Source organism: Numenius arquata, chromosome 16 (genome assembly GCF_964106895.1).
Source record: "Numenius arquata chromosome 16, bNumArq3.hap1.1, whole genome shotgun sequence".
In the NCBI taxonomy this organism is placed as follows: Eukaryota; Metazoa; Chordata; class Aves; order Charadriiformes; family Scolopacidae; genus Numenius; species Numenius arquata.
Window position 1 is genome coordinate 12452810 of NC_133591.1, and position 15605 is coordinate 12468414.

The following is a 15605-nucleotide window of genomic DNA, read 5'->3' on the forward strand; positions in this document are numbered from 1 at the left end:
TACTGGGATTACAATATGAGGATTGCGTGGTATTACATTTGATATGATTGATACGACAGGCAAACTTTATTTGAGCATTTATTCAGACAACCATGCTTTCCAGAAACTAGTATTAAAGTGACCATTGCCTACACAAGAGGAAAAAGGCACATTTCTCCTGAGCGCACTAAGCAGCTATGACTAGGCCTTGACCATGCTAAACTTCTGATCTTCAAAAAACAAACGTGTGTGAACGTACCATTTACTGTTCAGTAAAAGTAAGAAGAAAATATACATTTATTTGTGCAGTAGCACAAGATTAAATATTCCCTTTCCACCCAGGCATTTGAAATCACATGAAGCTAGTTCTGAATGCAACTGTGAATTAAAGTTATGGGACTAGAAGGAGATGGCAGAGTTGGCGATACTTCACCACGAAGGTACTTTCTTACTATCCTCTGTGGGTGTGCTGCCGCTACAACAGGTGATCAGGACATAACAGAGAATTCTGCTGATGATGTATATGAAGGAATATAATCTCGTTTGTCCCTTTAGCTGTATTGGCTTCTGCAGGTGAGAAGGGACGAAGGGGTTTTTAATCACTCAGAGAAAAGATATGACATCAAAACACACTAGGATCAAATCTACTCACATCATTAAAAAAAAATATCTACATTTAACAATTTTGCAGATTGCATTGCCATTAAAAATTCAGTGGAAGGCAAATCTGCATTTATCATAACACGATGCAGGAAACAAAAGTGTCTTCAGTTAAAAGCAGGCGAAACACTTCATCTGTTATAAGAAACAACTGCACTCACCCAGAATAATGGGCTTCACTAAAATGGCTTATCCAACCTTCAAAGTACACAGCATTTATTATTTTCTTTATGGTTTATTACTATTTTTGGCCAAGTTTATCAAGTGAAAATTCACTAAAAGTGAATTAACAAAGTGAATAAGAAAAATAATTTGGGGCAGAGAAAGAGAAAAGGGAAGAATGTGAAATTTAGTGTTATCATGAGTAACTAGTATAAAATTTACAAATTGCACTCATGTAAAAATTTGGGAATATTTAAAACCACTACATTATTGTGAAATGTCAAGTTCTGATTCCTCTACAGTATTATATGCAAAGAAGCTACTTTTCTCTAACTTCCTTCATTTTATGCAGTTATAATCTCAGCCAGACAATGCAAGAGCCTAACTTATCTTCAATATATTATGCTAATACAATATCATGTGTTCTCTTGACTACCTACTTATTTAGATTTAACCTAATTATTAAGTTTTTATACAGATGTCTGTCTTACTGCTGCTTGCTTTAATTAAACTACTTTTATCAAGTGAATGCTCTTCAAAGACTTAAAGTCTAGGAACCTGTAAACACTTGTGTAATCCCTACCCTGCTGGGGCTGGCAGTGGTAATTTGTCAATTTTATTTGCAGCAGGCTGTAACTAAACCTTGCCAGATGTAAATCATCTTTTTGTACTACTGCATGCTGTTTCAGTTGCAAATGAATCTCATTTCTTAGCTTAACAGTCACATCAAGAAAGCTAGAAGGTTCCTGGAAAATTTAGAAAACCCTAGAGTCACCAACTGCAAGGCTTATTATGCAGTTTAGCAACTGTTTAAGTTAATACTGAGCAAATAGAGTGAATGGTCTCTGTAGGCAAGTTTGGAGTGCAATCAGAATGTGCGATTGCAACAGAAAAGCATATTGAAGCCTCAATCTTGTCAACTTAAGCACCACCTGTAGTGACAATGGTGAAACATGGGTGACAACACAGCTTAAGTACATTTAAGAATACAAGTGCCTAAATGGGCAAGTACTCTTTGCTAAAGCCTATTCCCAATAGGCCTCCCTGGTTTTTGCTTTGGTTTTATTTTTTAAAACGAGACTGTAAGAAACACCCTGCTGGGAGAGAAGTTTATTGTGTCTAGTGGCAATAGAAGATACTCTGTAGCAACGGCACGCACACCCAGCTACTTTCTGTGGTCAACCCCATAAAATAATGGTTGCTGTCCAGACTTGGCTGGCTATAAGGTACATAGGATCCCAAATCCATGTCCTGTTATAACAGCTCACTACCCGTCAGAAAAGAGGCACAAGAATCTATTCCTTCCGTGTCAGTACCTTCCCAAGACTTAAGTTGGTAAATTCCAGATCAGTCCATGCAGGTACTTCTACAATAACGGTAGATATTTTCATTATGATTTTCCTTCACATAGTGGACATTATATGTCCTAACATCGCTCATTTTTGACTACTTTATTACCAAATCTAGGCACAGCACTGTGTCATGCAAAAGAATGCAAAGAATTAACAAGTGTCTGTATAAAGAACACTAATACAATATAGTATTGATATAGACAGCTATCAAACAATCATTCCTTATACAGCATTGACAACATTTTGAGCATACATAAAGCCTATAAAGGAAGATTTATAAACCATCTTTTCTAAGCTGTTAGTACCATTTATTATTAATTTATTATTTCACCTATAGTCCAACTGCTGCTACTGCAGAACTAGAGACTCCTTTAGCCTTGACTGGCCCATTTCTCTGTGCTCTGGATTTCCTTACCTTGAGTGAGCTAGAGCTTGACTAAGAGTCCTCAGCTCCTTTGCTGTTTCTCTAATTGGGGAGAGCTCCTTCAGTGGTTCTGGTGGATCAGACTGAAAATGATCAAATTGAAAAGAAATATTACAGTATTAATTAAGAAGAGCTTAGCATAGAGAAGGTATGTGCAATCTCAGGGTTCAGTTTTAATCATCAAATATTTTCTGAGACGGTCATCTGGGACAGCATTGTGTCATCTGACTAGCATGTAAACAAGCCGTATATGATACTGCTGTGCATGCCCATGTATACGTGTGTTCCAACAGCTTTTAACTCATTGGCTGACTTCAAGTTTGACAGAGGTCTTTACAGGCAGTTAAGCACCCATGAGCTTCATTAAACTGCAAGACAGGAAGAGAAGATTGTTCAATGGCCTACACTTAAGGAATGACTGCTGTGAGCGCTTATGCATTAACAAACTACAAAAGCACGCACGGGAGAGAAACCTTTTAGAAGTCACAACCCAGAAAAATCTTCAATCAGACTCAAAACAAGGAGATTGACATTTTTAAAAAAACTAAACAATAAGAAAAGCTCCACAGATATAGTTGATTCTGGAGCACAGAACATAATGGTTTTGTCATTTTCTTTCTCTCCTTTATTTTTTAAGAGTGTACAAACCAGGTCAGCAATTTTACGTAAGGGAATTAAAATCACCTACTTAGTACAGTGTTCAAAATGCCTGCAATATTTTTTCTTCTGAGCTGCTATAGAACTAAAATACATGGGGGATGAAAGCTTCTATTTGTTGTTGAACTAGCCCTGGCTTAGAAGTACCCTTGGGGTTTCCAGAGAACATCTGCATCAATTTCAAAGAATTATGATTGCATGCTGTGCGTATGCAGTGCTTTTGCATGTGTCAGGTAATAAAATATGCAACTGAGGCAGTGCTCAATGTGCAAAAAGTGCATAGCTAAATTGCTATCCATTGGGAGGTATAGTGCTGGTGTACAGGGACTGAGGTACAGCCGAAGGTGTTCCTTGAGGCAGTTCCATGCATTTCATAAGCGTCCTAGGGTGCCCAGAAAAAATAAATTCCTGGTAAAGGAAATAAAGAAGATCCTTTATTATGCACCTGGGAAAGTATGCAACAGGATATCGCAGATCTTGGTTGGATCTGTAGAGAAAATGCTCGCCTACTCCAGAGAGGATGCAACTCTCACTTCAAATCTTTATGCATATCTGAGTGTATTGTTTTTGATCACTGAACCAACTGGTGCTCTGTATGGACAACAGCTTCTATGAGAAGACTGAGCTGCATTCTTCACCCTTTCTTCCTATGTTTTTAACTTTCCAGAAGGCTCTCAAAGTGCAAACAAAAGAAAAGTCTTCTTATTAATGAGGCGTACAGATAAAAGTTATAATTGTAAATAAGAACTGAAAAGAGAAAACTGGTAAATGAATGTGTTGGTGGAATGTTTCTGACATTCAAGCCAGAGTGCTTCTGCCGGTAAAACAGCTGGCACAGCTGCCCCTTTTAGCAGGGCTTCCACAGCCACATCCCACTTTTCAACTTTGTTAGCTTCCAACAAATCTGAAATACCTCACTGGCTGTTTTGAGTTAGATAAAAAAGGAAATTAAATAGCGTTGTGAAAGGTGAGATATTACTGGATGCCGAAGTCAGGCTAACACTTGTGCTTTCTTCCTTAAAGAACTACTTTCAAAAAAGAATTAAAAAAATGTTAGCGTTGTCAGTTTTTATATAACTGCAAATGTACCATTCTTTCTCTATTGTTTACATTTTATTCTTCTCTTTTCTAAAAAAAAAAAAAAAAAAAATTATGATCAAATCAGCTGCCTGACATTCAGTTTTGTTTTAAAGAGAAAAGAGCTTATTTCAAGTCTGATCCATCTATCAAAGAAAACATATGGCAAAAAATTAAATCTTTTTTTTGGATTGTCAAATAAAATTCAGGCAAATTGTTAAATGCATACAGGGAAATTAAAATGTGTTTTAATTCCAACATTTATTTATATTTGAATTGCTTTGGGGTAGATAGCCACAGACTATACTGTAACTCTGTGCTGCAGTACAACAGGCCTAAGTACACATCAAATGGAACATACACTTGGGTGGTCTTAGATGAATTAGAACAGACTCACCACAGAAGCTGTTCTGTGCTCACCAAAAAGTGGCATTTAAGTAAAATTATCCCCAGGCCATTCAATATTTAAAATTGTAGGTTTAAGGTCACACAAGGCAAAGGCTGAAGATCTAGCCTATACCTGGGTTTTCAACAACTGTTAATTAGTACAGCTCTACATAACACCCAAAAGAACAGCCCTTTCAGCTGCAGGTTTTTGAGATCTAAAAATGTGCAATATTTAGCTACGTACTTTAATAAAAATATGAATTTTTGAAATAAAAAGTTATTTTGAATATATTAGCCATTTCTGTGCTAAACTGCAACATGGTTTAAAGGTCAGTCTTCTAGAACTGACACATGGAATAACTAACACAGCTAAACTGAATTTTCAGAACACTATTTTACCAAGTTACAATAGAATCCTGCATCTCACTCACCAGCAATTTTTTTCTGATACCTTTAGGATGAGTTTTACTAGATAAAACCTATGAAATGTTTATCAGTCAGCAAAAGGCTGGTTCCTTACTAAGGCTTTAAACACTGAATTCAGCACACAGATATCTATATGAATAATTAAAACATGATGTTTCTCTATTGCCTTCTTTAACTCCATCTTGAATCAAAGCTTCACCAACAATCTCACCTCTGGACTGAGAGAGTACTCGTTAGTAGTAACCTCAGCCACTTCTTTGGGTGTTTTTTCCTGCACATCTTTTTTCACTGGTTCCTAAAAAAATGAACAAACCCATGTAACCATATTTGAAATACTGCTAGTTACCCATGCTATAGCAGGTCATAATTTTCAAAATTAAGTGGTGCAAATAAATTTTTCTACAGAGATGCAAACTAAAGCAAAAATAATGGCTAGTCTATTGTAGAAAAACTTAAAATGTCACTAAGGAACTTTGATGCACAAATAGGTTCTCATATGAAATACCTGCCGACTGTGCAAAATGCATATATGATTTCTAAATTACTATGCTTAAATTCTTAGAAAATGTAACTTTTCTCTTGGAAAACTCTTATATAGACTGCTGTGTCTAACATAAAAAGAAAAATCCAATTTCCAAAACCAGGAATAGGAAATTACTTACCTGTAATTGCTCTTCCCTGAAGATACACACTGTGATAGATCACTATTCTTGGATCTGTGCTTTCACCCACAAGGAAGGCACAGACTCATAAAAAGCCCCGAAGTCAGACACAAGCACACTTTTAGTCCTCCTTCAACTATCAGTTATTCAAGTGGAAGGAAGACTTATTCCCTCCTATTAGAAAAATTATATAGGTAGATTAATAAAAGACTTTAGATCACTCAGCAGTCTGTGGTGCTCAGGCAAAAAGGATGTAAAAACAGTAATTCTTTCCTGCACCGGTTTTAGATCAAAGAGCTCATACATTGATTCCAAGCAAAGCAAAGCTGGAGGCCTTAGCAAGTTGCATCCATATAGTCAGGGTAGAGCTGATATCAAAAAAAAAAAAAAAAAAAAAAGGCTGAAAGACTGCCCAGCAGACTCAGAGCCATGGATTAAATACCTGCCATGCTGTACAGCTTTTGCACAACAGAGCAAAGCCTGGAAATATTCAAGCATTTTAAAAAAAATAACAATTAAGAGCAGAGCATTTTGCTTGTTGGAATCTCGACTTGAGAAGGCAGAAAATTCTTTCCAAATTTATGTTCCTGTGTAACATTTCAGCAGAACAAAGGTTCAAAGTGTAAGGAACAGTATTTACACTCACCGGAGAACTGCAAACACCAATGTTCTAATGAATGAGGCAGCCCACAAACAAATAGAAAACTGAGGAAAAAAGCCCAAACAACCCTATGTAGCCCTAAGGTTTCAATGGCTTCAAGGCACCAGTACACTGACCACTGGTATAGGGACTGGAGCCATGTCGCTATATTCATTGCAAGTGTCTAATGTCACAGTGCACTGAAGAAAAGTTTTCTCAGGTGCAACATCTCCCTGCACCTGACCTCTGCCCAACCAGTTCCACCAGCACATGAGGAAAGGGAAAAGAGCTGGGAACCTACCTCACCTTTGCACAGTTGCTGAGGGAGGGAGGTATCACAGACACCCTCCCCCCCCCCCCTATCCAGGCACTGATGATGTGATTCAATCAGCCTTCTCACAGAAAACAGACGGGAATAGCTTCCTTTTCCACAACATTATCTTTCATTACTATGTCACATATTGAAAAGGTGCAATCTGAGCTTAAAACAGTAACAGTACATAATTATAGAACACCAGAACTCTATCTTTTTAATTTGCAGTGCAGATATAAAAAACAGAGAAAACAATACGGGTATGTCTAATTTGTTAAACTCAACAATATTTTATCATGACTATCTGAACAATCTTTGGAGTTCGGGTGTTGGGATTGTTTTTTTTTAGTGTTTCCAACTTATGAAGACTTTCATCATAGTTCATCTAATTTGTTTTTAAGCCATCAGAAGGCCTGTTGAAGTGATCATTTCCTGCTTTCATTATAGTGAAGTAACAAAATCTCATACAACTCCATATGTGAGAAACAATAATTTAAAAAACCAAACTAACAAAAAATCATAAAGTAATATATGAAACATCATGTCAAAGTGGTATTACATGAGGAAATGACCCAAAAGTTTTCCATGGAAGGGATTACGGTCATTTTTCTTGAGCTCACATCCAGCAGCTCTGGTGAAACAAACTACAGCAATCCTGCAGTAGGTGGAGCTCGATGCCATCTGATGATCTATAGGTTTGCTCCTGTGCACCTGGAGGTGACCCCTTTCAGTTCTACCACAGGTGGCTAACGGCACACAGGAAGCCCTGGCCTTATTGCCTTAGACAGCTCCTTCTGTGTTCTCTTCATCTTTAGAAAGAAAATTGAAGGCTTTTAGTGTTTTTGGACTAACAAATACTTTTGAATAGCTTGTTTCAGTCACAAACCACTGCCTGCAGACACTCTAGATTTTATCCTAACAATTCCCAAATACTTCCACTTTCTCTTCTAGAGATGAAAAATTGTTCAAATCCTTCCTTTTATTAAAGATTCTCTCAATTTCATAAATCTGTCATCTATACAGATGTCATTCTGTAAGTTTTGAGAACTTCCAACTTTCCTCTCCAAATCTTACTGTGGAAGTAGTCTGAGCCGGTGGTGTATATACCATCTATAGATGGAGAGTCGAGGTACAATCAACATGCTTTTAGGTTGTACGCTTTCAAATTTTCTGTTTAAGCTGATGAAAGAACCTGTTTCCTTGGCAATTCCTATAGTTTTTTCATTCTGGACAACTCGTTACGTTTACATGTTATTGTCAAAATTAGCAGACTGACACACCTATTGCACTCTTCCTCCTTCTAATATACCCCTTGAATGGGAGCATTATGATTACATTTGCAAACTGTGAATGTGATTTGATGAAAATAAACCAGCTAACATTTAGCCATCAAAATGCAAGATTGACCTGGTGAAATATATTTTTTAATTTTACAAAACCATTTGGAAAGCTTTTGTGAAGCACTACATATAGAGCTGACTACCGCTGTTGTGCAGGTGGGATTCTAAATGTTGAATTTTAAAGGCAGTATTCTAGCCGAGTACTCAGGATTTTTTTTTTTTTCCTATTTTTTCTTTTACTGCTGCTGCTCAATACTGACCCTTTCTGCCCTTTCACTAGAATGTGGGAACACAGAACAGACATCAGGACTAAAAGAGAATTTTCAATTAAACACAAGAGGCTCAGAGACAAAGGACTTCACGAAGAATATATTGCAGAAAATTAAAATCACTTTAAAAGTAATGCTATTTTAGTGCTTCAGCTTAAAACACCAAGCCACAACTAAATTGGCAGATAAATATATATCAGCATCAAAGACAAGACACCTGATTTGTTAAGGTTGTGCCGTACCATATCAATAATGCAAAGCACTTTGCAGTTGAGAATCTGTTGCCAAGGGGAGCACTTGATAAGACCTATTGCAGCAGCTTCCATTCCTTGGTGCCTGATCAGAAATGGTCCTGATATCGATGGAAAGGGGCACTCATCCCAGTGTTTTACCGTGGGTAGTTTTAATGAGCAAGGGAGTTCCAGTCCTGCCAGGTCTCCTGCTGCACTCCAATGAACACATTACTGTCAATACAGATGTATCAGGAAAATGGAAAGAGGCAGCTGAAAAGGGAGAGAAAAGTTGTCTGCCAGTGAAAGCATGAGAATGAAATTTGGAATAAGTAGATTCAATTTCACCTCTGACATCCTAAATAAAACATTTAACACCATATCCCAGCTAGCAGGAGCCTTTTTTCTTTTTTGACTACAATGAATTTTTGTACAAACTCTACAGCTCATTGTGCCTCTACTCCCCATGTCTGAAATGGGAAAAATAACACTTCTCTTTCATTAACATCTACGAAGTATTTGGATATTATAGTGATGAAAGGGCTATGTACAGAAAAACTCTTGTTTTTGTAATAAAACCAGCTTGAATAGCTTGGTATTGTATATTCCATTGATTTCCCTCTGTCTCTCACATTCCTTGGGGAAATTCTCTTTTTATTTTCTTGTCTCCAAAGAATATTTACCTAACTCTGAGAAGTTTGGTAAGTTTTGTAAAAACAATTGGACCAAAATTAATGTCAGTTGCATTGTTGTCACTGCACGTACTCTACAGTTACTTTTAATCCCTTAAGCAACTACATCATTTGAGTTGCCATCTTTATAGTCTCCATAAACTCTTTTCATTAAGATGCTCTGAAAATTTTTAAGTGTGTCCTTGGAAGACAATGCAAATAAGCAACCAAAAAAAAAAAAAAGACTTCCATATGACATCTCCCTGCCATATATTTCTGTCATTTACATGGCCTCTGGACAACATGCCAGTAATTTAGGTACAGGCAACACTCCCAAAGCCATTTATTCACATTTTTGGTTGCATACTGGCAATGATAATATTACTCAGTCTTAGCTAATGTTTTCTATTTTCCCCTACTGAAGTCAGAATTACAAATGTTCTTGTCAAATCGTCTTCCAGAAGACCAAATGTCCCAAAGACATTGTAGATCACCAAAAGCCCATTCTACTACACATGAACATCATGAGTCTTAAACTGAAAAAAACCCACCTTTTGCACCACAGTAGTGCTCATTTCCTTCTTGCTTTTAGTAGGGTTTAAAATAGATTACAAAAGAGCTGAAAAGAACCCTTTAGGCACAAAGGACACTCAGAAAGCAGAAACATCTATAAACCTCTCTAAAAAATTAGTTTCTTACTTCTGCTAGTCTAACACAGGATTTCTTATTGGAATGCTATGCTAAAAACATGAAAGTTCATGAACCAAGGCAGGAGTACCTAATAAAATTATCAGATCGATATCTGCTACAGCACAGAGTCTCTATTCAATCCAAAGGCAACAAACAAAAAAAGAACATGCTATTCTGTTTTATTTCATAGTGAGAACAAAGTTAATTTGAGAAGGCGTTGGGGGAAGACACAGCTGGAGAGCAGAGTTACCAGCCTCAGGAAATTCAAGGAAATGTAATTGAGAACAAATTATCTCTTTAATTACTTTTGACCAAATCAATAAAAACCATGGAATAAAAAGCATGATGACTGCCACCTGGTAGAGGACAAAGAACACCAAAGTTGAAAATTACCACAAAACTAAAACGCAGCAGTGTTAAAAACAATGAAAGCACTTCTCTTAGAGAAGAAAAAGGAAAAAAAAAAAAAAAAAAAGAGGGTGAAGGATATTAGTTCAATAAACAAGCAGTGCATGAAAAAGTTAATGGTTGTTTTTGGCCACTGCTCACTGTTCTCAGCTGTGAAGATTGTTAACTCTTTACTACGTTACTTGAATTTTGAATTGTCCGACTCAGGGATCAGAAAAAAACCCAACCAAAAAACCCCAACACTTCCTGTTTCTTACGAACTTCCAAGATTTCTCCCATGCTGGCTTTTACTTAAACACCAATGTAGGAATTATATATTATTTAAGGCACAGCACTTATTCTTGTCAGTGTGTTAATAAAACAGAGCAAAATCTTACCTCTTCTTTGGCTTCACTCCCAGATATGGATAGTAATACTCACACCTGGAGGTCACAAATGTGTAGCTAAGCACAGCTGGCTCTGAGTGTGATGGATGGGATATAGTCTTCTGGCTAGGCAGAGATGGAGGGACTACAGGGGCTACAATGGCATCCAGTAGCAGTGAAGACTCTAAAGCTTATCTATCTATACTACTTACATGGTCCTCATTATTATAGCAGTTTAGCAGTTCACCACCTTTAAGACATTAATCCTCACAACATTATTGTCAAGTAGGAGAGTGGTATTATCCTCTTTGTATATATGAAGAACGAAGGTAGAACAAGATTAAGTGACTTGTCCCTGGTCACATACAACATATACAGGAAAAGCGAGGTATCAAAAGCATGCATCTTAGCCTGTGAAGCCCCAGATTCCCTCCCACAGTCTGACTAAATCTTACAGAATTTGTCACTGTCACTGAAGAACGTTAAAGGAGGGGAATTTCTGAACCTCCTCCTTTCTTCTCAATCATGTTTTAGTTTAACATTCCACAACTGTTCTTCACATGGATGCTGAGCACTGAAGTTAAAGAGGATTTCAGATGTGCTGTTGACACCTTGCCCTCTGCCTTTTTTTCTGTCTTATTACAACTCCTCATGGACCTTAAGATCTGCAGAGTTTCAGTTCCTTTAACAGTCTTGGCATTTTTATGCGAGCAAGATAACCTGTTTATTTTATGGGATGAGTAAAAGAGATTTCACTCCGATACGACCTTTACCTGGATTTATTCTTGGAAGCAAGCAGAGTGGCCATTTTCCACCTCCAGAATTCTGCATCTAGATTCATAGCAAATATGCTGAGATGACTGGCTCAACTGACCCGTTAGTGAACTCTTCCCAAGGTCCCTGACAGTGATCATCTGCTTTCTCCTGCTCCACAGCAGAGCCGGTTTAGCTTGACATGAAAGTCTATTTAGTAGAAACTAAATTTCACAGCACCAAGGTGGCCTGTAGCTAAGCACTAATTTTTCTAGGATGTTCCTCTGATTCTTTCTCACAGGCCCTTATAGTCAGGAGTTACTTCAGCTGGCAACGGCAAAGGGCTGTGAAGTGCTAAACTGGCTCAGGAGCCTGAGACAAAGTACGCTACTGTGTAATAATCTTCACACTACCCTGTGCTCTCTGAAGAGCTTAAATAAGCATTTCACAGAAGTACAACTAGAATTAGCAAAAATAGAGGCCTTAAAACCAAATAATAAAAAAAGGTAAAGAAATTAGGCAGTTTAGGAAGATGGCGATATCTCACTGATTTTTAAATAGTACACTGTTTGAGATACACTCTTTCCTTAGTAGTAACTAATTCCTTCTCCCTTTCCTGCCCAGCTTATACCTTAAACTCATGCATAGACTAAGTCCTTCACGCAGGGATAGTATTGTCATTACAGTCCCACCAATGCTGACTATGTGTAACCTTTACCCAACAAAGACGACAGGATGGTGAAGAAGGATCAATCCAGCAAATGGAGTGCCTTTGTTCTCTAAAACCACAGTCACGTTAGCTAGAATTTCAAAATTATTGAAAATGCAATATTACAACACAATTTTTTCTCCCAGGAATGTGTCTTATAGTTTTTTCATAAGTCTGATTAAAGTACAAACATGCCTAAAAGGTTATTTACTTTTTCAATGAAACAGATTTGACCTCTCCTAAAAATACTGACATTGGCCCAGAAAAAAAAAAAAATCTCAGGAAGATGAGCTACTTCCTATTTCCCTGTCAGACCTATAATGGAAAAAAATTTCAAGTGACAACATAATGCAGACAGTGCAGCAAGATGTGCTATATAGCCCGAGGTAAAAGAAACTGGCTTTGGAGTCTTTTTTTTCTTGCAAGTTACTGTAGCCCACATAGCATATAAATGGATTTGAGGCCACAACCATTATCATCACTGCATCCATTCCCACCAAAATCCATTCTCTGAGAGGTCCTGGGAGCAACATGCACCACTTCTGCTGGTTTTGTCAATAAATAGAAAATCTCATTCTGCAAAGACTGTTAAGCGAGCATTTTTCATAAGATCTAAAATAATTTTAAAGCCCAGCAACAAAGAAAAACACATTAAAAAAATACAATATGACAGGCTTCCTGGCACAATTTTCTCAAACAACACCTGGCCAAGTATGCCAGACTCACAAGAAAGAAAGAGCTGGCTGTGCTGTCTAAAGGACATTATTTCAAACAAACTAGATCTCAGAACTCTGAAAGAAAAGTCTTTTTAGCTGGCATAGGGACAGGAAAACTATTGGTAGAAGGAACAACTAATTATGGATACATTCACCTCTGGAAGGAATTGGGGATGCATAAGCAAGGTCAGCTCTGCCTTGTAAACAGAACACACAGTGCATCAGTCCCAAGAACTTCTGTCTCAACTTCTGAGACAGTTACTTTCAAAACTTCTTTTAGAAAAACCTCTTTCATGCAAGAAAGTTGAGTTGAAAGTTGCCAGCTTTATGTGGGTGATTTTGCTTTACTGATGTCTCAGAACACCTGATAGTTTATGTTAGTAAGGTTTATTAGAATTCATTGTATCCACCTGTATTTGAATTTAAAAAAGGGAAGGAGAAAGAGCTTAGAGAATTTTCCTGGTACTTAAGAGTCAAATACTGGATGTTGAGTTCCTAATTATATGAGCTAGCTTTGTGCCTACCTAGCACTTATTTCTAGAATATCTGATGAGGTGTACTTATTTTTTCCTCACAAAGATTAAGTCAGCCAAAGCCTGAAAGCCTTCTAAAGTGAACAATGATTTGTTAGAAGCCTCACAGTGAACTAAGCTTTGATCTCTGGGCAGCCAGACCCAGAAGTGGTTCACGCCTGCGTATAAGGACAAGGCAACTTTCAGAAACATTGTCTTAAAGAGGATGGGTAGGACCAACAGAAGCTGGGAACAGTAATGCCATGGAAAACCACAAGTTTATTTGTTCAAACGCTTTAGCTTCCAGAGCTCTACGACACTGGTTGCTCACAGACAGCATCTGCAAAACTTTAAAATTTACAGTCAAACTAACATTTATTTTGCTACAAAGTACCAAAGTAAAAGTGGTACAAAACATAGTCATTTCCACAACTAAAATTGGTTACTCTCAAATGACAGTAGAGTAAGTTTAGGTGTGTGTGGACAACTGAAGAGCTAGAACTGCAATAATCAGAGCTCTAAAACACTGTAATTGATTGTCACTTCAGATTGCATGACCCTATTTGCTTGCAAAGAATATGCTAAAATGCTAAAATGATTCTTCTAGAGAAAATCTGTGAATAACTGGATTAGCCATGGTGATTTTTGCTTGTATATGTACTCACAGAACACAAAAATAAGCCAATAATCTTCATCTCTATCCCAGGCTTTACTTTGGCCTTAGCATAATAAAAAGAATGGACTTTACTGAACTACTTTCACAGTAAAACTTTAAAAGGTTTCTTAGTAATGAACTTTCTTCCTGTGCTGAAGACTGAGAGTGTCCTATTCAGGATTATGCAGAAGAAATCCATCTTGAACTTCTGAGTAAATCAATCAATCTATTAATTGGAGAACTATGCTAAGAAAACCACACATACTTACCAAAGCCCTGTTGCAGTATACAATCCAGTTTGATAAGAAGCTATAAAGTCTAACATAGTCTTAATCAGTGTGAAAGACTGTATTTACTTTATTTAAAGGTCTGGGAAGCCTTAGGGATATGTCAAGAGTCTAATTTCTGGACAATCTATATTGATAGTTTAGAATTAGCTGTGGGACTACGACACATTCTAGTTAACTAGCAGTGTCTTTGGATAAATGCTTAAGCTAATGTGTTCTGTTTCATAGCTCTGGTTTCTGCTGAGTAATATCTAAACCTCACGTAACAACAACCTGAAGACGTTGGAAAGGCTGGACAGCAATACTGCGGCTGGAGAAGAAAATGTCAAATGTATAGGGAAAGATTAAGCCTGAGTTTGTTAAAGCAATTGTTTCACTTGATTCTTCCCAGCTCATTAGTGGCACTGTAAATGTTGTTATTCTAAAATCACAGTGACTCATGTTTCTGTGGAAGAAAATAATGGAAAGGCAACATTAAGAGAAAGCTCAGCTGATTAAACATCACTTCCTCCCATCTATAGCTTTCCTAAGAAAACTTGTGTGGAGGAGAGCTGTAACAGATTGCTTTCCAAGTAAGAAATCTAAGTGAGTTATTACTTAGGCCAAATAGTTATCAAAAGCCACTGCTTTTTTTTTTCCAAAGTGGTAGCTGATCTCTCTAGATCCTGAGCTTGTGGCAAACAAACATTACATCAAGTTCAGGGAGGGGGGAGGAAGGAACAAAGGTGATTTTTTTTTTTCTGAACACAGCAAAGACTCAGTGACTAGGAATAACAAAATCCTGCAAAGGAATGCTACAGAAATTTACTAATAGTAATTCTCTTCCATCATCACAGCACTTTAAAGCATTTTTAAAGGAATGCTGTTTTCTAGCCACATCAAGATAGATAATATCCCTGATGCACAAATTACTGCTACAGATTCTCTCCTCTAAGAATGCTGCCCAATTAATCAGAATCTCTAAGCAGATTGGCAAATACAAAATTTTTGTTTGGTGTTGCTCAGCACGCAGTGATATACCTAAGGTCAGAATGTAACCTTCCATATGGAGTAGCTACACAGTGAGAATAATACAGAAGGATCATTATCGAATTTATCCATTTTTTTTTCAAGTTACGCTTTTCTTTTTCTAAAACAAAACTTCTACATTTATCTTGCACACTGTCGAATTTTTTGATATTCTAAATCATATTTTAAAAACTCAGATGATTGAGTTTGTATAATGAGAAATTTAATGACCTGTAAAATGAACTGAGTGCAT

At 37.2% G+C, this 15605-nt stretch overlaps 1 protein-coding gene across 1 annotated transcript in view; it reads right to left on the bottom strand.

The window, feature by feature from the left end:
- Nucleotides 1–15605, bottom strand: part of CCDC60 (coiled-coil domain containing 60) — a 55710-nt gene that overhangs the window by 26675 nt on the left and 13430 nt on the right. Inside the window, 2 exon segments of the mRNA XM_074159800.1 lie at nucleotides 2569–2660; nucleotides 5336–5419. Of these exon segments, the coding sequence (XP_074015901.1) occupies nucleotides 2569–2660; nucleotides 5336–5419 (176 nt within the window).